At 48.5% G+C, this 23,196-nt stretch overlaps 1 protein-coding gene across 1 annotated transcript in view; it reads right to left on the reverse strand.

Moving 5' to 3' along the window:
* SLIT3 (slit guidance ligand 3) overlaps positions 1–23,196 on the reverse strand; it is a 570,747-nt gene that overhangs the window by 81,779 nt on the left and 465,772 nt on the right. Inside the window, exons 11-14 of the mRNA XM_080908093.1 lie at positions 23,101–23,172; positions 18,435–18,506; positions 7,520–7,663; positions 5,166–5,329 (exon numbers count right to left, since the gene is read on the reverse strand). Of these exons, the coding sequence (XP_080764219.1) occupies positions 5,166–5,329; positions 7,520–7,663; positions 18,435–18,506; positions 23,101–23,172 (452 nt within the window). The remainder of the gene's footprint in view (positions 1–5,165; positions 5,330–7,519; positions 7,664–18,434; positions 18,507–23,100; positions 23,173–23,196) is intronic.

The following is a 23,196-nucleotide window of genomic DNA, read 5'->3' on the forward strand; positions in this document are numbered from 1 at the left end:
AGAGCTAAATATCATGGAGGCAAAGCCCAGCCAGCTGGGAGTTAGATAACCCTGGGCCAGTTAGTAAACATCCTGCCTCAATACCCTTATCTAATTGTCAGTAGACGTTCTGATGTTCAGAGAGACCAAGAGGACGGCCATCACCCATAAGTGTCTGGGGCCTTTCTCTGAGTCACAGAGGGGAGATAATTAAGTCGCACAGCTTGGTGGGGACACAGAATCCAGCTCCTGTTGCTAAGTACGGATGTGTTTCCATCTCAGCTTTCACTCCTGTAGTAAGACACGGGCTCCAGCACAAAACAATGACAGTCTTCTAATAACACTGGGCCCAGGGTTTATCCAGAAACAACTTAAGGAGAAGGTACCACGATCCCTCTCTCTGTGGTCAGAGAAAGCTGCTGTCTGCACAGACCTCTCCTGGTCTCCGAAAAGGCAGCAGACGAAGAGCCCCACACCTCCATGCCAACTATGGTCCAAGGTTAAGAGAGCAGGTTGGATATTGGGGTTCACCTGAATCTAGGTCTAAGAATTCACGAGGAGTGAGAACTGGGATCAGAAGGAGCCGCCTTTCAAGTTCAACATCTCAGACCCCTGTTTGTTCTCTTCCTACATTCATTTCAAATGAACGCACGCCAAGAGAGGTGGTTGTGAGAATCATGGGCGACTCACCCTTTGCGTGAGCTACCACTTGGCGCTAAGACTCTTCTATGAAACCATGGGACCTTAGGTACACTTGTCTTCTTCAAATGGGAGGTTGGGACCTAGCTGTCACTCCCAGGGTTTCCCACAGGACCAGACTTGGAGCATAGTGACTACATTTCATTAAGTTATGTGGATACTCTTGGCATGTCCCCCGTGGGTTTCTCTATCCCACCCCCATGCCCTCTGGGACTTAAGACTGGGAGAAGTGGGTCTGGCAGGTGCGCGCGGTGATCCAGAGCAGAGTCCAGCGGTGGCGGCGGAGGTGGCGGCGGTGGCGGGCCATGCTGCAGGAGAGAGCGACGCTTCCCGCGGTGCTTGACAGAACCATGTTCCGTTATAATCGTTCCACCACATGGTTAGATCAAGCACAAAGGAAAGCCCCGCGGCAACTGGTCAGAGTCAAGGTCAGGAAGCGGCATCAGAGAGAGGACAGGAGCGCCCAGAGGAAGCAGCGTGGAGAAGCAGAAGCCAGAGCACGCCCCCACTGAGCGTGATTAGTACCGGAAGTGAGGTCCACTGGATCCTGCCAAAGACAGGGGCCCCGCCTCCCGGTGCCCTGCCCCAGGGAGACTCAGCAGGAAAGAAGTACAGGTGGGAAACCCTCAGACGCTCATATCCATGAGCATCCTGGCAGCGGACACACAAAGGACTGACCCCATAGCTGAAGGACCCCATGATAATAAAGACATCGCCCGTCGTTCTCATTGGTCTAGCACAGCTTCATCTCGTCTCCAGGCGAACCCTCCCTTCAACATTCCACAACTGGGGAGGCTCCTGGGTACCTTGCAGGGTCTCCAGGCCCCCTGGAGTCACACCTATAGTGGGCTAAGAACACTGTCACAGAGGTAGAGCTAATGCATAGAGGGTGGTCAGGGGGCTGGCTTCTGACCATGGGCTTTTGTCAGACTACGAGAAGGAAGGAAAGGGCCAGAGAATTAACTGATTAGCCTCAGAGCAAGATACTGAATTATAGGTTCCTTTTGATTTCTAGATCCCTTCTCTGGCTGGGAATCATGGAAGAGGGTTAGGTAGACCCAGTGTATTGATCTTGTATGCCAAAGACTCAATCTGTATATCTTGGCTTCCATAGGTCAGACTTTTTCCTACTTGGTGTCAGGATGGATCCGTGCCTATTGAAAAGAATTGGAGCCACAGCCACATGACTGACCATCTCTGTTTGACACTTGACCTCTGATAGGAGGGACAGGTCACTCTCCTCTACCATAGTTCTTGGGGACTGTCTTCATTGATAAGGTGCTCTCCTCAGCAGCTCAGCATTGTGTGAGTTGTGCACACTAAGTACATAGCTTAAGTATACCTATGCGAGGTCCCATTCATCCCTCTTTCCCCATCCCAACCTGATAGACTACAGCTGATAATAGTACCGTGGGCTCTAGTACGGTGGGCATAGCTAAAGGGCTCTGCGAACACTCTGGTTCTAAGATGTCTCCTATGAGTTTGATCAGGGCCAAGGCATGAACAGGGCACACTTCACAAAATGAGAACATCCTTGAGTGGCTGGGAAGATGAGCCAGAAGATAAAGGCATGTGCTACCAAGACTGGTGACCCGGGTTCCATCCCTAAGCCCCACAGAGTAGATTAAGACTCCTAAAAACTGTCCTCTGATCTCCATATTCTGCTGTGTAGTGTCATACTCGCGCATGTGCACGCACGCACACACACACACACACGCCCATGAAACAAAGAAAACATAATTTATAAAACTCCTTTCTGACCCTCTCTTTGCTTTTCTAAAAGGACACGGAGAGTCCTAGAGGTAGAGTCATTATAGTCTAGGTCATGTCCAGAAAATGATAGCCTGAACTTAGGGTATTTCTGCTGGGTGGTCTCAATTTTCTCTCTAGAGTGGACAGGATGAACTCTGATGTCTCTAAAGTGGACTCATGTTGTACCCAAAGAGCCCTGCGCTTTCATAGGAACAGCTTCTTTAAAGGGGTGGGGGACAGTTTTTTTTTAAAGATGGACTGCGTGATACAAGGCAGGCATCATCCTTCAGCAGCAAAGTGCACCCTGAGGGTGGGGCCTGGGCTGAAGGACCTAATCTGATGTTAGATTACTCCTGGCGGGCAGCATCCACCGCTAAACTGATCTTGGTCCAGGATGGTGGATGCAGCTGGGAGAGAGGCAGAACAAAGTGGCTGGGAATCCAGACGCCCTACCCAGGGAGGGGCTGTGTGTGTTGCAGAAGCAGCCCTTAAATTGGCTCCTAATCACATCAGCTGTCTTTTCAAGGGGGCTGCTTTTAGGGGAAAGTAAAATGCAGAGTTATTATCTGTCAGTTCCAGTCCATGTCACCTGCCACCCTTCCTCCCCTCCCCTTTTTGGAGCTTCCTAGAAACACGAATCTATAGGTCTATGGTTTCTGTATCCCCTCAAGTCCAAGGTAGATATGGCTCCTGGTATTTCTTAAGGCCATTGTAACCCCTCTGCTTTTCCTGCAAAGTTACATAAGAGCAAACCAAATGCTCTTAGTTAAGCTCACCTGGGCTCTGAACATTACTGCCTCTATACCAACTGGCTTTCTACTTGGTATTTTTTTCTTAATGACATTTTACACAAAGTCAGTTTAAGACTTCTGTCTCTTCCTTCCTTCCTTCCTTCCTTTCTCCCTTTATTTTTTTTTCTCCCATTGATTTCTGCCCCCCATAGGAAGCCAGAATCCTGTAAACACTAAGGTAGGTAGGTAGCACTGGCCCAGCTAGATTCAAAGCTGCCTTGTCTCCTAGTTCCAATGTCTGTTTCTTGTTTCCTTTCTTTGCTCTGTCTCTACACATCACCCATACCTTGCTACCTGTCCCAGCCTCAGTCAATGCAAGGAGACACTACAGGGCATGAGTCATTGGATCCAGTGTTGACTCCGTCCCCTCCATTGCCATGAAGGGTTTTGACTCAATCTGAGGTCCTGAGTGTTGGCAGGACACTCACGAGACTAGAAGGTGGCTTCTTGCCCTCCTCTGACTTCATCAACCCTTTCTATGGGAACCGCTGACTGGCCAAGCTGATTGACTCGGCCTCAAGCAGGCAGAGAAGAAAGAGTAGAGCTAACTCTGGGGACAGTCGTAAGTATTGGAAAGGGTTAGTACACTATGGACGACACTTGGTGCTGGGGGTTAGACTTTCTACCCAGAGGTGTTCCCGGACAGAAGTGGAACCAAGAGAAAGCAAGTCAAGTGGCTGGACCACCGGCTATACCAGACTAGTAGAGCAGTTATAGAACCTAATCCTTATTACTGCTTGCTAACTGTGATGTGAGGGTGATCTTGGAGCCCTCAGCTCTCTTTGCTATAGGGCAGGATCTCACCTGATGACTCCAAGTGGCTACTAGGGGAAGCAAATCAAAGTGGGATCAGGCCAGTGTTCCTCACAGGTGGAAAAATGTCTGTACCCTGATGCCACTATGCCCGAGAAGGCAGACAGACAATGAGTGGTTCGTACTACCACAAAGTTCCTGAGTCTCTCTAGACCCTCTCCAGGTATTTGCTTCTGCAGGTGAAATAAGATAAAAATCACCGGTGTACCATTCTGGTGACACACATTATAGAATTTGACTTAAGGGATAAAGAACATGGGACAAGAAGCCCACATCTACCTTCTGCTCTTCTGATGACCAGCCCCCATGCCAACATAGCTCTTGGGGAAACACACTGACTGAGCACTCTCTCAGATGGGTGGGAGCACGGTTCTTGCCGAGATACACACTGTCAGGGTTGGCCCATTCTATCTCGGTACCTTCTGCTGTCCATTTACCCTGATCTTTTTCGATAGAAAACCAGAAGAGTTGACAATGGTGTCTAGTTGCTAGGTGAGGGAGACCAGGGATGAGAATTCCCTTGCCATTTGTCTCCGTGTCCTTCCTGGGTGAATGTGGGGGAAAGACAGTCTCTGGACAGAGCTGGGCATGGGAGGGCAAGTTTTGCTTCTTCCCAGTTGGCTTGGTCCCTCAATTATCAGAGAAGAGCCATCTGCTTCAAGGAGGCAGGGAAGGCGTTTGTGAAACCTGTAACCCAACCCATTATGGTTGAGGGCTATTCCCAAGCCTGGCTGCAGCCTGCTCTGGGCTCTATTCATCCCTGTGCCATTTGGAGCATCTGCCTCAGAGACTACAAAATCAATCTTGGTCTCCTCTCAAGTGCGCGTGCATGAGGGATGCCCAGCTTCTACCTAGCTCTAAGAGGAGCAAGTGCGTCTGGGTCCTGTTTCTCCCAAGCTGCACACCCCTCCCCCCATGCTTTTATTGTGCGAGTGTGTTTTATTTTAAATCCATAAGGTAATTGGTTTTCTGTAGGGCTAACTGAATTTCCCCAATTTAATTTGCAAAGACGCTCCCCAGGAGCCATTACAGCGCGTGCTGTCCTCCAGATTGGATTACTGGCCTCTCTGGGGCTGCTGTATTCTGAGTCAGAAAGTGGGCCCCCCTCCCCTGCTCCCATAACCCGATTACCTGAGCAGCGGAACTTCTTGCTTTTGATCTGGCTGAGGCGCTTGTTGGCCAGCCTGCGTGGGCTGCTGCAGCGGGCCCCGCTTGTCTCGATAGGGTTGTCCTGGAGGTAGTCAGCCAACCACTTCAAGTGACAGTCGCAAACAAATGGGTTTTGAGCCAAGTGGCTGAAAGAGGGACAGGGCTGTTAATCTGGGGTGACCTGTGGCACCTTGCTTCGCCACCACCCTGTCTTGTGCTAGGCCCTAGCAAACTGGTGTTGAGGTCCTTTCTCCACGGTCTCAGGAGGTCTGAGGATTCAAGGGAAGGGTCTGAGGCCAGCTGTCAGCTGTCTGCCTAAGGCAACACAGATGCAGCCAACATCTGGTCTTGGGAATCAGCTTCCCAGTTCTCCCCTCTTGGGGCAGGACCCACTGCTGTCTGGCTCCACTTCACCCACGCTGGGATCTGGTGGGCAGTGTGAGCTGAGAGCTATAGAGTCTACACTTAGAGTAACATGCTTTTTATTTCTCCAAGCTCGGAGACACCAGGCACACAAAGCAGCTGGCATGGCGGCTGGCTTATGGGGGGGTGTTCCACATATACTAGTGGGCACTGCTGCCATTGTCCTTGTCATCACGGCACTGCTGAGCCATCCCCCCCCAAGCCCCCGAGCGGTAAGAAAAACTCCGCAGCACTAAGCACAGAGCTTCGCACGTGGTTGGCACTCAATACCAAATAGCTGGTTCTCACTCTGTATTGGTTCCGGCCTCTCCCTACTAAGGAAATGAGTGCCAGATGACTTCCAGGGTCTGCAGAAGACCCCCAGCCTCACTGTGGGCCCGGAGCTGGCTGGGAAATCTGTGCTTGGAACGGTGAAGCACTCAGGTGGTCTGCTAACCTGCAGGACTTACACACACCAGCAGCATGTGGCAAGTAAGGGTCCAGTGTGTACATAAGGCATGTACAGAAAGCCTGTATTAGAGGCTTAGCTTTGCAGGGTGTGGGGAGCTGTCCGAGCGTGGGGATGGGTTCTCAAGAGAGACAGAGAATGCTTAGAACCCCACATGCTTCTGTGGTTATGAGTACAGCTTGCAAGTTCTGCCAGGATCCTGCTTCATATTAGCTATGATTTTTAAAAAAATCAATCTATCTCCCTATCTATCTACTATCTATCTATCTACTATCTATCTATCTACTATCTATCTATCTATCTATCTATCTATCTATCTATCTATCTATCTATCTATCTATTTCCCTATCTATCTATCTATCTATCTATCTACTATCTATCTATTTCCCTATCTATCTATTTCCCTATCTATCTATCTCCCTATCTATCTATCTATCTATCTATCTATCTACTATCTATCTATCTATCTACTATCTATCTATTTATCTCCCTATCTATCTATCTCCCTATCTATCTATCTACTATCTATCTATCTATCTATCTATCTATCTATCTATCTATCTATCTATCTCCCTATCTATCTACTATCTATCTATCTACTATCTATCTATCTACTATCTATCTATCTATCTATCTATCTATCTATCTATCTATCTATTTCCCTATCTATCTATCTATCTCCCTATCTCCCTATCTATCTATCTCCTATCTCCCTATCTATCTATCTATCTATCTATCTATCTATCTACCTATCTATCTATCTATCTATCTATCTCCCTATCTATCTCCCTATCTATCTATCTATCTATCTATCTATCTATCTATCTATCTATCTACCTACCTACCTATCTATCTATCTATCTATCTATCTATCTATCTATCTATCTCCCTATCTATCTACCTATCTATCTATCTATCTATCTATCTATCTATCTATCTATCTATCTCCCTATCTATCTATCTATCTATTATCTATCTCCCTATCTATCTATCTATCTATTTATCTATCTATCTATCTCCATATCTATCTATCTATCTATCTATCTATCTATCTATCTATCTATCTATCTATGTAAATCTTTATGCATGTCAGATCTCAGTATAGATGGTTGTGAGCCACCCTGGGAATTGAACTCAGAACCTCTGGAAGAGCAGCCAGTGCCCTTAGCTGCTGAGCCACCTCTCCAGCCCCCATCTCAGACCTCTAGCAATAATCTCGAGTAAACTATTCAATCTCTCAGTGCCTTGGATTCCTCGCATAAAATCTGGGGGTGACAGTAGCATCCTCCTGGGTTGTGCTGTGAGGCTCCCATGTTTGAAAGTGAGATAAACCTCATCACAGTCAGGCCCCAGTGGTACCCAACCTGAATGCTTGGTACAGTTAAGTGCTTTGAGCTTCATCTCCCAGCAAACGCTAGCAATGTCCTTTGTTTGGTGGCAGGATCTGCCAGGGCTGTGTACTCACAGGGTCTGGATGGACTGCAGAGGGGCGAAGAGCCCTTTGCTGATAGTCTGTAACTTGTTGTCATACAGGGAGAGCAGATTGAGGTTCTGTAGGTCCTGGAAGGTGTTCACCCGCAGGCAGTTGATCTTGTTGGCATTGAGGAGGCTGTAGGCAGAAGAGAGGCTTCCAGTCACTGCCAGTGGAGCAAAGGCTGGCTGAACCTGCTGGTACCCCTGGAAAGTGGCCATCCCTTATCCATGTGTCCTTGAGCTTCTGCTGCAATCCAGAGAGAGGCTGTTTTCTGTGGCTTCCTAGACCTTCCACCATTTCCTCCCATTACTGTAGATGCTGTGCTGCGTGCACTACTGCCACCTGCACCTGGGCCTCGAACCTGCACCTGGCCTCGCACCTGCACCTGGCCTCACACCTGTACCTGGCCTCCCACCTGCACCAGGCCTCGAACCTGCACCTGGCCTCGCACCTGCAGGCTTGGACAAAGGTTGAGAGTGGAACCGAGTATTGTACTTTTCTGCTTTGGAGTTCAGAGCTTCCAGACATCACAAAAAAGAAGAAAAAAAAAATAACTTGGCACAATTGTTGCAATGCTTTAGTAGATGGAATCAGAGCAACTCTTGGTTCAGAGAACTCCTTGGAGCTTGTATAGATCACTAATTTCATAGGAAACCCGATAAATGTTATAGACCATCTCCCAGGGAAGAAATGTGTTCTTGTGTAGGCACATACATGTAAGCACATGCACACACACACACACACACTCACACACACACACTCCTTGTCTTTATCATAACCTCATGCCTTCATCTACGAATCTACAACCCTTAATCCCTGCTGGTCACCTGCTGTTCCTCAGACACACCCTTTCTCCGTCCCTTTCAGCACTGCTGGCCTCTCTACTCAAATGGCATCTCCTCAGAGAGGCCTGCTCTGACCTTCTCACCTTCCTCAGGGAGGTCTGTCCCAACCCTCTTGACCCTCAGCAGGGCCCCATTATCCTAGTATTGTCCCCTATTCCTTCCTGCTTCTCACCTTAATCTGTGACATGAGGATATGTATTAGTTTTCTCTTTTGCTGTGTGTGCAATCTGGGGGTGACACAAATACCCTTTCTTCAATCTCTCTTTCTTCATTACCAAGGCTTCTCCTTTGTTAGGCCACATTTCCAGCTCCATATACACCTTCAGGGGTCTCTCCTCTTGAAGCTAGAACTGATTTGGGTCTAACTTTCTTACCCACGGGGGGGGGGGACTTTCTGCTATGATCACAGCTTTTGATCCTGCCCCGTCCTTTACAGAACAGCACAGGAAGTGGCTGAACCACTGGCCCAGCAGATGCTCTGAACACCACAGACAAATTTCAGGAGGCAGAGACGCTAGGTCAAGCAAATTTGGCTGAGCATTTCTTTTATGGCCCTAGACTGACTGGCTGTGCCCTTGAAACTACAGTGCAATCATTTCTCATTCCTTCTTGAAGGAGAGGGAGAAGAACCAGAGAGTAAGGATGTTGAATTTTTAAAACATCACATCTTAAGGCAGGCTCAGAGATCCCCTGGTGGTGAATAACCAGGGATTCAGAACTGACCCCCTTACTTTAGAAGCATCTCTGCACTGTAGTCCACAGGGACTGGAGTTAGCAATGGTAGAGCTGTCCCTGGGTGCCAGCCTCCCCTCCCTCAAAGTCCCCTGTGCTATCCAGGTGCAGGCAGGCAGCTGTGGCCATGACTAGCAGAAGAAGAACAGCCTGTTTAATCTGGCTAATAACGGGCAAGGTCCCCAGGGTCTACACAGATGTCCTCCTGCCTCGGAGTGAGGGGGAAAAAAAGCTCACGTTGCTAGAGTATTCTTTGTCTTCTAAAGTGCCTTCCTGACCCCCGATATTCTCACTATAACCTGGGCAGATGGGCAGAGCCATCTCACGGTTACAGGCAAAGAGACGAGAAGCAGAGAGTCTGAGGGCTTTGCAAGGTCAGGAGAGTTTCCAGGGAGCAGGCTGTGAGGAACTATGATAACCAGGTCTCTAGAGGGCTCAGCTGCTTCTTTATGAATGCCTTATCTACTCTGCCAATCTTCCCATCCCCTCGGTACCCCCCCAGTTTCCTGTGATTCTTGTATTAGATTGTGGTCAAGGTCATCCTAGGTGGTGATGGGGGGCATTCGAAAAAGGCTGTAATATAGTCAAGCAACCACGTTAGAAACGGGTCTTTCACACACAAGCTTTTATTTTAGTTTTTAAAAGAAAGATCTATTAGTTAATTTGTTTTTTTTTTTTTTTTTTTTTTTTGTTTTTTTTGTTTTTGGTAAACCCCCCATCCCCATGACAGGGTCTCATTATGTAGCTCTGGCTGTCCTGGAATCACTATGTGTACCAGGCTGGTCTTGAACTTAGAGAGCCACCTGCCTCTGCCTTTCAAGTGCTGGGATGAAGGTCATATGCCTGGGTGTTTTATTTTTTTTTTTTAAGTAACTAGTAAACTATTTGTTCTAAATAGTGGTATTCAAGGCCTCTGAGGGCACCATTATGCCAGAAATGTTAAGCTATTTAATAAAGAGAGGCCAGGATGACTTAGCTGATGGTTTGAGGATTTTCTCTTTCCTAACATTTTACGAGACGTTCCAATGTGTCAGAAGTTAGAAATTTTATGCACCCCCCCCCCCCGCCCACCACTCACACACCTACAAGTGGATTTTTGTTTTTTCTTGGAAAATAAATTTCAAAACCTCTGGCTCTGATTCCAGCGCTCGCAGCCGTGCAGTGGATACATTCACAGACAGGACCTGCCGCGGTCTGGATCTTTCCTACTGTGTCTCTCCCCCAACCCCCATAAGTCCCTTTTGAACTGTCCTTGCTTAGGATGGCCTTTCAGACTCGATAGCTTGATCCAGATTCATGAGCCCAACAGCAATACTGGGAAGTATTCGAGTTAGACAAAGATGGCTCAAGAGTATTTATCCTGCATAGATCTTGGCCATGTTCCTTGCCTGCTAGGTCCAGCTTGGCTTCCTTTGCCCATCTGGGTGCTTCTCTGTCTCCCATTGCTCCTGGACCTCTCATCATGGGATGTTCTTTCAAAGGGGTGAAATATCACAACAACCCAGGCTGGCAGAATTACTAAGAAACAGAGCTCAAGGTGCAGAGCTTACAAAGCGGGGGTAAAAGAAGACAGAGGAGGGTATAGTTTCTTGGACACTCATCCTCTCCCAGCAGCTCGGCTCCCCTAGGCAGGAGGAGGAGGTGTTGTGAGAGATAAAATTAAGCTGCTTATGGAGAATTAGTCACTGAGGATAGCCTCTGAGCCTCAGCATCAGCAACATCTAGCAGCCTGTCTCTGCTCTTTCTCTTTGGGGGAAGAAGATTGGCAGCTACTCAACTCAGTCTGGCTTCCATAAAAGGAGCTCTAATCTATCTGGTCCATGGGCAAGAGATGAGGGCATTTAAAACAACATCAAAAGATGGAGCCAAAAGAACTATCAGTTCAATATGCCATATCTAGAATGCTTGGGACCAGAAGCATTTGGAGATTCAGACTGTGGAATATTATTGTATGTATAGTGAAAGATCTTAGGGAAAGGACCCAAATCTACATTCTTTTACTTTTCATATACGCCATATATACCACACCTGGAGGACATTTCTATAACTTTTTTTTTTTGTATGCTGCTGTTTTGCCTGTGATTTGTCACTCGAGGTTAAGTGTGGAATGTCCCACCTGTGGTATCAGATGGACAATCAAAAAGGTGCCTGCAGACTTAGAAGTTAGGGCTTTTTGGATTAGGGATGCTCAGACTATATCTACAGTGGAGTTTATTAATTAGAGAATGGCCAGGGGCGTCTCTTGTTGGTCAGACAGTTTAATTCCTTTCTTTGGAGTAAAGACCTCTACATGTTTGATCTGATTTGGTTTATCCTCCTTTGTGGAGCAGTGATGTAAGTGTTTGTAGAAACTACGTGAAGGTTGGGTCATTGGTGGAGGCCACACCCATGTACCAAATATTTCCCACACAGTAGCATCATGATCGCCTTCATTTTTACAATGAGGAAACTGAAGGCCAGAAGGATGACAGTCTTGGTCAAGCTACCTCAGCCTGTGTTGCTTCAAAAGCTCACCTCCCATCTACCTAAAATATATAGATGCATTTTCTCTTTTCTGTGTTCCTCATCTCCAGTGCATGCCTGGTTCTGCTGGCCTTGAGATGTATGGGGTATACTTTGGTAGACAGATGTCTGGTTGGGTCTAGATGACCCTGCTTGTCTCTTGGGAGTAGAGAGGTGTCTCAGCTTGGAATGTACACTGTAACCGAATCAAGTTTCCTTATCTTGTAGTTTCGTGAAGCAGGGGTTCTGTGTTTGGGGATAGCTAAGAGCTGGTGAGGGAGATATGTACATGGTCCCTGGTTCTCCTCACTCTGAAGCTTTTCTGCATCCTGACAAGAAGCAAAAGACAACACCTAGGATGTTCGAATGCCTCATCCCAGAGACTCCTTTTGAAGCGGAAAACACTAACCGTTCAACTGTGCACAAGTGTCTCCAGAGAAGACCCAACTCTCTTTCAGGGCTCTCGGTCTAGCCCACCAAAGGAAACTTAAGAGTTGTGTGGCTATCAAGTGAACAGTAAGCAAGAGGGGTTAATCCACACTAAGCACTTACACTGACATCTTACAAATATCTACTCCTCCATAACCCTCCATAGTAAATGCAATCTCTACCTGTCAGATGACACTGGAAGAATCAAAGACATAAACTGTGGCCCCTGACCTGTGAATGGTAGGCTAGTCTAACCAATCGGCTACTCTGGTTCCAATCCACTCATTGAGGGAAGGTGGGAATCACCTAAGGCTATGAGGAGGTAGAGATAGGCTTCCCCATCAAGCCTAGTGATGATTTGGCAACACAAGAAGAGCCGTGTTCCCATCGGAGGAATGGGAGAAGAGAGCATCACACAGTGTGTATATATATCTGCATGCGTTAGCTGAGACATGTTACCACCTCCCGCCTCTGCTGGCCCGTTGGAGCACTTCGGACTTCCACATATGTTTCATGTCAAGAGGTATTAGCACACATCCCATCGACTACCCAAAGTATGCTGCAGGAGATAATCCTTTCCAGAAGCAGCTGACTACAGGAGAAGAAGCAGGGTAGGGAGAAACAAAGCCAGAGCTTGGTGGGGAAGGAAATACCCTGAGTCTGGTATGGAAAAGGATCTTATGATTCATGCCCTGCTAGGGGACTGGTCTGGCCTATCAGGAAAGGCTCAGGCAACCCCCACGGCTAGGAGCAGCTTACAGCCTCTTTTGTTCAGAGTTCAAGTGGTGTGGGGGAGGTGGACTATGGGTAGTTGATGAGCCCATTGGGATCTGTAAAAAAGAGCATAGTGTATTCCCACAGGCCACTGATGCCCCTCCAATAGCCACTACCCTTGTCCATATCCCATCCTCCTGGGCCTCTGCAGCAGGATCTGGGAAAGACAAACATCTGGAGTTGGGTTCAGTGATAAATTGCGTTGAAATCACCTTGGCAACTCCAGGCAGCCACATGTTGAGTTAGAGGCCCAGAGCTATCATTCTGGCTTGTATTTATAATCTCTACACCTGCTCGAAGGTCTGTGGGAAAAGGTGACTCAGTTACTCATCCTCTTTACAGAGGGTTTGCTGAAGATGCCAAGAGCACATTCCAGATGCCAGAGAATGCAAGGTCTTCTCAGAAAACCAGCCTCAAGAAAGTACAGTGGGCTTTTCACAAGAAGGGGTGAGACTCTTCCAAGAACTCTCCCCAGGGGGGAGACAGGGATGAACCCAGCCAGAACAGCAGCATCAAGAACTTTCTTTTCCTGAACTTGGAAGTCAGTTTCTGTTTCACAGGCAAGAGCCTGCAGCAGTTACGCTGGAGGAGAAAGATGGTACCGAGACCCTCTGGCATGACCTTTTCTTCGGCTCCTTCAGGGGAGAACACTCTTTAAAGGAAGTGTTATAAGTACTCTTTGCCATTAAAAGTGTTCTATGTGTCTCTAGAGAGGCGTTTGCTATTACACATGGGCATAAAGTATTAGTGCAGAGACCAATTAAGGGGGCTATTACGGACCCCTGACTAAGCTGGGGGATCTCCGGGCATCCTTTTCTCATTAATGTGCCTGTCTTCTTTTTTACTCCATTAGAATTAACCCTCTGCCATCCTAAATTTCTTTATCCACTAAGTGTAACGGGACTAATCTCTTTTCACGCCTCCCTCCCATATGAAATATGGGGAATTAATTTTGACCTTCAGCAACTTGCTGACGCCAGATTGAAGAAGACTGATTTCTAGTGCCACAGTACAGAGGCTCTCTGGCCATGACCAGGACCTCTCTGGAGCTTGCCAATGGATGCTCTGACTCACACTATGCCAAACACTCGTAGGAGGGCACGGGAGGAACCTTCCAACTCCCAAGGTGGCAAAGGTGACACTTTCCTTCTCTCCTGAAAATGGTAATGCTGTTGTCACAGGCCCTTGGGTTGTCATGGTGATCCCAGATGGAACTGAAACAAAAGCATGCAGCACACAGCATCGACATCCCGTGGCCTGTCTGAGAGACATTCCTATGTATCCACTTCAGTGATGCAGAAAGAACCTACGAACAAGGTTCAGGTGGGGGGTTTTCTAAGAGAATCAGAGGAGAGCTGAGACCCAGAGTCTAGAGGGGGACAGCTATGACCAGTTAGGCAACTGGGTGACTGTACCTATTTTAGCTCCACTTGGCGTCCCATCCCCAACTATTGGGGTGGTCACTTCCCTGATTGCCACCTGGTGACTAATCAAGCCTTCAAGAAGACAGAACCATTTACTCAGGACATTCTACAGCTTAGAGCTTTCATTAGGAAATACCAGATTCGAAAGGGAGGGGAGAATTCTTCCCTTAAACATGTACTGCTGAGTTGGACCTCTTTCTGTTGTGGGAAAGGAGTCTTTCCTTCACACCCAGCTAGATTCCTGGTCCTACAACTTACACATGAGGGATCAAGGCCAAGTTAATGAACCCCCAGCTTCCTGTCTGTAAAATGGGCTTTGGTCTACAGACTTCCCGTGTATTGAGAAGATTAAATGTGACTATGCATCTGCCATTGCTTAGCACTAGGCCCGAGCATATTAATTCCCCGATCACTGTTAGATGTCCTGGATTGCAGGCGTCTTAGGAAGTGCCCGTGAAGCAGCTGCTGAGGGAATATGACCCACACGGAGTGAAGTTCTGCTCTCTGCTCTGTAACCGGCATGATGCTTGGCAAACTTCAAGAGCCTCAAATGGTTCTGTCTGTCTTCCAAGAAAACTAAACAGGTGCCTGGGTTGTCTTGACTTATTCCAGGCTGAAGGCAGTCTGGTTTGGTTTAAACATCCTCACGGAGCAGGTTGAAAAGCCTCCCTTCCTGATGTACCTCTCCCCCTCCAGCCCCCAATTCCAAGAACTTTCCGGGGCATGCCGTGACATCAGTGTTAAATGAATGCTCTCCTTTCCCCAGGGAAAGCAGTGACAGCACTGCTTGCAGCTGCCCATCAGAAAAGGAAATGACAGCCCTGGTGACACACTGACTGTTTTTCCTTCCTGGGAGATGATGGGCCTCTGAGTTACAATGTGCAAGATCTCAGGGCATCCTATCTGATGGCTGCCCACACAGGATCATATGGCTGGCACCTCCTGGGTCCAGCTCGTGGGGGTAGAGAGGAAGTAGTTAGGATTACAAGCAGGTGAAACTGCTTCTGTTTCTAGCCATGGCTTCCCAGGTGTCTTCCTGTATCACCCAGCTCCCTTCCTGGCAGTCTGGTTTCACAAGGAAGCTGGCAGACTTCCGTGTCTTACATCCCCAACAACAGAGGCTGCTAGGCTGCTAGTAATGAACAATGGATGTATGTTTACACAGTGAATGACTGTAGGAACCTGTGGACCTGTTGAGGATTAACAGGGTGGTACCCTAGCTACTCAGAAACATCCGGAGGCAAGGGTTTCTTAGAAATCAGGATGAAGGCTCAGTTTAAGAATGAGCTTCCCAACTTCCAAATGCGCAGTGAGGGCTTATAGAAAACCATCAGCAAAGGAAAGACAGGCATATTTGTTAGAGAAGGCACAGTGGGGCTGCAGTACCAGCCGTGTGTGTGTGTGTGTGTGTGTGTGTGTGTGTCCCTGAGGTTAATTTGATATGAGACCTTGTAAGTTCAGCTAAGAATGCAGCCCTTGGGAGGGTCCAGAAAACAATATATCAAGTTCAGGGTCAACTCCAGGGACTGCTGAGGCTGGCCTGTATATACCCATTTGGTGCAGTCTCTGAGAGTGCCCAGGATACTGTACTATTAGAGCTGATCATCTGCTAAAGGAGCGCGGCAAGCAAATTGCCCAAGTGGGATGGCTGGGCACATTCTAAACTGGGCATAGTTGGAAAGATGGCATTTAAGTTCATAATAGTCAGGAAGAGAGGAAGAGGCAGAATACCCAAGCACAAACATCCACTTGGTCCCCGTTAGTGTCACCACAAGTGCCAGAAAAGAACATATCCAGGACCTCTGGGCACAGAAGGGACATTTTCACTTTGAGACCGACCAATCAATCATTCAAGAGAGAGGGAGGAGGGGGGTGGAGGAGACAACTCTCCCATGGTCTGCCTCTGAGTCAGAGGAGATGAAATTATCCAGTCAACCAGGGTATTCTAACCAGAGCCTTCTTATCAGACAATCTCCAGCCAAATGAGGAGAAATCTAATCTATAGCCCGCTGGACCCTAAATTTGATCTAATGGGAACCTGCTTTCCAACTGCCCAACAGCAGGTCTGAACCAGAGATGACGGACTCCAGTCCCCGCCTGTGGGTTCCTTTTAGGAGGAGAACCAGCCTGAATTGTGTCAACTCCTGGACTCCACAGAGGGAGATGCATTGTCTTTACCCCCTAGCTAGTTGGTTCCATCTGCTCAAAGTGGCACTAATCAGCTGGTGCTGCCTTCAAAGCCTGGGGGGGGGCTCATAACCTCCCAACTGCTGTCAGCTTATAACAGAGACATATTCCCTTTGTTTAAAAATATGCCGTTCTAGAATCTTTGGTGCACACCATTCGCAGTGCTGGCCCTTTGATGCCCAGTCTGCTTCCCTCAGTGTTAACGGGCATGGCATTGCTTTTTAAAAATGCATGTCATCCAAGGTCAAGCCTGGCTGGACACACAGTATCCCCTAAACCCACCTCCAGGCAGATGCTATTGTTATTTTTCTCCTGGGGATTAATGGCTACAGTTAACCAGCCTCATGGTAGCAGTTACAACTTAGTTTCTTTGCTAGGAGCAAAGAACACCATCTGTGAAACACAGAGATTCTTGCAGAGCCCTGGCATGCTATTCTACAAAACAGCCTTAAAGAGCCACAAAGGGCCAGGACCTTTGAACACAGATCTGCCCGCCTTCAGACAGACAGAAATGGAGAGAGAAATGGAATCAGGGAGGGGAAGATGCAGGGAGCGGGCAGGGGTTTTTCCTCTCTCGTTCTCAGCTTTGTCAAACTACTCTAGTGGTTACTTGTGGGATCTGCAGCCCAAAAACTTGATGGACAGTTCATTTCAACATGATTCCCACTGGTTTATATCCTGGGACAATCTGTCCAGGGATATGGGAGTTTGGGGTGTGAAGGTATGAGGCATAGAGAGCCAGAGAGGAAGTCTTACTTCTTTTTAAAGTGTCCTTGCAAGCCATAACTACGTGTTTCCTACCCAGGACTTGGTGCCTTTGGCTCCATGTCTTCCACCCTTTGAGATCTGGCTGGACCATCTGGTCCATAAACTTATATTTAAGGGAGCCAGAGGGCCTTAAACCTCTTCTTTACTGGGAACTGGAGGTGATATATCTTTCTTTCTCTCTTTTCCCTTATGGACTCCCACTCCTAACTCTTTGGCTCCAGCTTAAGCCCTGGAATTAAAGGTACACACCTCCTTGTCTGGCTTGGAGGTGATTTTTTAAAAGACATTTACATGCAAATCCGTTTGTACCCCATGATGAGATTCTGTCATGTACTATTCAGAGAGCCTGGAACCTTTAGAAATATCGGACTGTGGAGAGCCGCCTCACTCCCCATGCTTACTTTGCTGTTTGAAGCAGGGCAGAGTCATTCACCTCCCTGAGAGTTGGCATTCTCCAATGCTCAAAGGGTACTCAAGTAAGTATTACTCATATACACACGTACACACACACACACACACACACACACACACACAAAACCATAGCACATGAGGATAGAAGATGTACCAGCTACCTAGTCAGAAACCAGGGATGATCCTGACTCATCAAAAAATCTTCTAAAACAAGCTACGTTCCTCTCTTCATTTCTCCATATGGGACTTCAATTGTCTTCCTCAGACATTGAAGTGCAATCGACCAGAATGAGATAAATACAAATAAATTAGCCCAGAGCTTAAGATTTTCTTTAAATGAACCATTTCCCCCTCATCGTATCTTGCCAGAGAGTCACACTACAGATTGGTTATGCTCATCTCCGATGGCATCTGGCCCCCACACACCGTTCTTAAGGTCAAATGCCTGCTATGGGCAGCTATTCCAGCTTTCAGACTTTGCCTTGGGAAGGTTTAGTTCCTTAAATTCTTAGTATATCTCTGTAAGATTTTTTTCCTCTTACAGGATTCAATTTCTTTCTTCCTCAAGTCATCAAATCTGTTCACGACTCATGCTGAGACCAGGGTTCTGGACTTTATCATCCAGGCTTATTTATGTGCACCGGCCTTGGTGTTTTGTGCCAACTGTCTCTCTGGCCACAAGAATGCCTTGGAGAAGGGAGACAGAATGCATAGAGGCTTTGGTGACTATGTGATAGGTATAAAGTCCCAAGAATCTTCCAGAGCATGGCTTAACATTTCCGGTCTACAAAAACAGCCCCAGGGATGAGGAAAAAGTAGACAGTTCCTACTCACAGCAGCTGCAGGGACACCAGCCCGTCAAACAGTCCTTTGGGAATCTCCGTGATCTTGTTCCCATAGAGCACCCTGGAAAGAAGCAGATGACAGGAATCAGCGGGATGTAAACGGGGTCAGTTCGAGGGGCAAGATCTCAGGCCACCTGCCTTCCTGGTCGGCCACCTCTATCACATCTTCCTGTCAGTGAGACAGGCAGGCAGTTCATCCTGTGCTGGGGGTGAGGTACAGTAGGCTCCACTCTATCCCAGACCAGCCCATCACCCCCACAAGGAAGAAGCTGGTGATGCTGGGAGGAAGCAGCCCTTTGTGGTACCTCGAGCCCCACAGTAAATAAGCCGTGTGGGAGGCCAGCTTGTGTCTTCAATGGGTATTGATCAGGCTGAGCCAGCCTATAGGATGTTTCCTTTTAATACCTCACCGCATCCTAGGAATTCCCGAGCTGAGTTATTTATTTATTAAACATTATTCATCTAGACAGCAGGGCTTTGGGCATGCGGGGGCATCTCCAGATGGCACAGGCATTGCTGAGTTGAGGCCTGGCTCAATGGGGAGGCTGAGGAGTTTCGCTGTCTCAGATGATAGCAGCTCCTGCTCTCCGTCCGCCTGTCCCATCCTTTCAGAAGTTTTTTTTTTTTTTTTTTTTTTTTTTTTCATTTTGTCTTTCGGACTCACAGTGTCCCCTACACTGGCAGTCAATAGTTCCAACTTAATGTTTGGTGACTTGAGAAACCTGGGAAAGACCAGCCCCCAGCAGGTCTCTACTCCTGGAACGGAGACTCTCTGGGCTTCTCTCTGCTTGTCTTACGACAGATTTTGTTTTTCTATCTGAAGCGGTCCAGCCTCCTCTTCAATCAGGAAACAGATAAAGAGGGCTAGGTCCTCTTCTGTTAGGACCCCTTCTCCGGTCTAAGTTTACGGGCTATGCAATTGCTTAATTTCCACTCAGATGGCGAATCTAGGCTAACAGTCATCTGAGGAGGCAACGTATTAGGGGGAGAGTGAAACAGCCCCCCACCCCCACCCCGTCTCCCCCGCCACCGCCCACTTCCAGAAGCCACTGGGAGTGAAGAGTGAGTTCTCCATCAGCCTGCGGGTGTGTTTCATTAATGCTTCAACAAATTAATGACTAAATAGAAGTCAGCATGATGGCGCAGGCTCACATTTGTAATTCATATTAATGTCCCACTGTTCACTGTGCCAAATGTAGTAACGCCACTGCCTGCTTGTCTCGATGGATGGCAGAGCTTCTAAAGTGGCAGAAGCTGCTGGGGGAGGGTGGGGTGCTGGGAGGTGATGGGGATGCTGGGAGGTGCTGGTGATGCTGGGAGGTGCTGATGGTGTTGGGAGGTGCTGATGGTGTTGGGAGGTGATGGGGATGCTGGGAGGTGCTGATGGTGCTGGGAGGTGCTGATGGTGTTGGGAGGTGATGGGGATGCTGGGAGGTGCTGATGGTGTTGGGAGGTGCTGATGGTGTTGGGAGGTGATGGGGATGCTGGGAGGTGCTGATGGTGTTGGGAGGTGATGGGGATGCTGGGAGGTGCTGGTGGTGTTGGGAGGTGATGGGGATGCTGGGAGGTGCTGGTGGTGTTGGGAGGTGATGGGGATGCTGTGAGGTGCTGATGGTGTTGGGAGGTGATGGGGATGCTGGGAGGTGATGGGGATGCTGGGAGATGATGGGGATGCTGTGAGGTGCTGATGGTGTTGGGAGGTGATGGGGATGCTGGGAGGTGATGGGGATGCTGGGAGGTGCTGATGGTGTTGGGAGGTGCTGGGGATGCTGGGAGGTGCTGATGGTGTTGGGAGGTGATGGGGATGCTGGGAGGTGCTGATGGTGCTGGGAGGTGATGGGGATGCTGAGAGTGCTGGTGATACTGGTGATGCTGGGATTGCTGGGGGTGTCGGGGGTACTGTGGTAAGGGTGCTGAGGTGTGGAACATCCTCAAGCCTGATGAGCCAGTCACCTGCCTATGCATCAGCCTCCAAGGTGCTGGCCTGCAAATCTCGGCGGCTTTCCACCTGAGGCCTCCTCTTGAGTCTTGATTCCCCTCACAAGCCTTCCAGGCTTGATCCCAAGCAGCGCCCCCTCTGGGGACGTCTCCTAAGTGTTTTAGTTATGATTTCCGACCATCTATTTCCTCGGTTTGCTTCTCCGGAGCATTCACCATTATGTTCTAGTACGTTACTTACACATTTCTTTAGGCTTGGTTGATTAATAATAATAATAATTTTACATGTATGGGTGGTTTTACTGCTTGAGTATCTGTTCACCATGGGTGTACCTGGTGCCTGCTGAGCCCTGAAGAGCATGCAGATCCCCCGAGATCAGAATTACTGTGTGTTTTGAGCTGTCAGACAGGTACTGAGAATTGAACCCTGGCCCTCTAGAAGAGCAGTTCCTGTGGAGGCATCTCTCCAACCCCTTTAGGTTCAGGTTTTAGGTTCTTCCTTTAACTCTCCGAAATGTTTTGATGTTATAGGGCACACCCGTGGCTGGGTCTCCAGGGTAGAGAAAGAGCTAAGTCTAGTATAGCGAGTGTCCACTGAATCAGTATCTGGGTGAAGATACAGACCTGGGGTAAAGGTTCTCCACCCCTTTATCCTACCGACATTGTCAAGCTTCGTGGTCTGGTCAGTTTCTGGCCACATTCTTAATGCCCTACAACCCCGCTGCTCCCTGATACGGCAGGTTTCTACCAAATGGAGGAACAAACAAACCAAAGCACAGAGGTAATGTTTGGCGGCGCCTCCAGGTTCATTACTGGTCTGCTAATTTCCTGTCTGGCCATTTCTTCCCACTTTTCTCGAGCTGGCTCCCAAATCTTGGATTAGGGAGAATGGAAAGGTTGGGAGTGGGATCCTGGTGGCAGGGGCCCTCTCTGTCCCCTCTACTCTGTGACACTCATCACAATAAGCAGACACTAATCTCACGCACGGGGCCCGTCTTTGATATCCCAGCCAGATGTTCTATTCGATAAATGAAACTAATTTACTCAGCAGGCAGCAGATACCAGCTGAATCAGGGACTTCCTGTCCTCCGCCTCTGCTCAGTGGGATGGGGGGCTATGTGTGCAGCCTGCTACCTGTTTGCTCATAAACCAGGCAAGCAGGCTGTGAAGAGGCATGACAGATAACAGGCCTGTGCGCACCCCGATTGTCTGGGGTGTCGGAGGGAACGAGGCCCCAGATGATACAAATACATCAGCTGATGAAACTGTCGCTGTCCCAGATGCTACACTTTCCCCGTGTAGGGCTCTAAAAACATGGAGATCAGGAAATTCTGACCAAACACACTGGGCTCAGATCTGATCTCCCACACTCATTAAGGTGTTTTTAGATAAGTGGTTTTGGTTTTGCTTTCATTTAAATTAGCATGTTATCTCTTGTCCCCGTCTCCTGTAATGTGGGCCAGTGAATGTATTTCTAGAGGTGGGGTGTCAGGGGGTGGGGGTTTGCTCACCTGTGTGGACAGGTGAACGCCTCTCTTGAGACAGGGTCTCTTGGCGAACCTGGAGTTCTCAGTTTCAGCTCGGCTGGGTGACCAATGAGTTTCTTCTGTGACACCCAGGCTTGCCCTCTGCCCCCAGTGCTGGGTTAGCGCTAATACAAGACTGTGCTCTGTTTCTAAGTAGATGCTGGGGTTCCCGGCTCGGGGCCTATGCTTGAGCAGCAGGTACTGTATCCCCCCCCCCCGCCCCGTCATCTATCTCCCCAGCTTTGTATCTTTTCTCATTACCCTGTGCCCGATGCAGTGTGAGGTGCCGGGGTTGCAGACAGAAACAGAAATGGTTAAGGAGCTTAGATACGTGGCTGTAGATCCCATGGTCTATGTTTGTGTGAGGATTCACCCCGGTTAAAACTCCTAGAAGAGTATACTGGTCACCATCAGCACTTGGTAAATGCGGTCCATTATTATCATTACTGTGATATGTCAATCATTGTATCTGTCAGGCGGGGGAGGGGTCTTCGCTCTGCCTGAGAAAACAGTGTGGAGAAGGCTCGAGACACCGCTTATCCCCAAGCAAGCTGCAAGGAACTAAGGGTAAAAACCTTACACTGTCTAGGAGTCTAGTGTCCCTTGGTGGGTGAGGTTTGTTTGTTTATTTGCTTTTTTGCTATCTCAGCACTGGGCTAAATAAGGGCTTTAAAAAACCCAAGAAAGTAGATGGGACGGGGTGGATCTATTCTGAACAATGACCGCCAGGTTGGAAATACCAAGGAAGTCAGAAAAAGGAAATACTGCTCTCCCTGAACTAGGCCACAGATGCTAGGGGGAGGAGGAGGAGGTGGGGGGCGGGGTGTGGCGGAGTGGTTGTGGGGGGAGGAGGGGAGGGGAGTCATGGCCTTCATCTCAGACATACAGTACTATTCTCTCCACCCGGTCTCCCCTGAGACACCTCTGTGCATCATGAGGTGGGAGGGGGGAGCGAGGTGAGAGTCAAAGATGCATTCGAATTAGAAGCCAATAACTGGGAAAGCTGCTGGGCACTTAATCAATAAAAATAATGCATGTGAGTTGTAGAAATATTCCCCAAGATCAATTCCCCACCCCCGAAGAAAGATTTGTTTCTTTTACCAGCTTGCCACAGGTGTGTAAGGCAACATAAAGCCCAGATAAACACCTCCGGAAGAATACGGACGCGCCTCCCGCCCCTGCCCCACTTACAGCGACGTGAGTGATTTCAGGCCCTGGAAGGCATCTGGAGCAATGTCCGATATCTGATTCTTGCTGATGTCTCTGCAAACATTAATGGGAAAAGCC

The sequence above is a fragment of the Micromys minutus genome (genome assembly GCF_963924665.1).
Source record: "Micromys minutus genome assembly, chromosome: 31".
NCBI classification, from domain to species: Eukaryota; Metazoa; Chordata; class Mammalia; order Rodentia; family Muridae; genus Micromys; species Micromys minutus.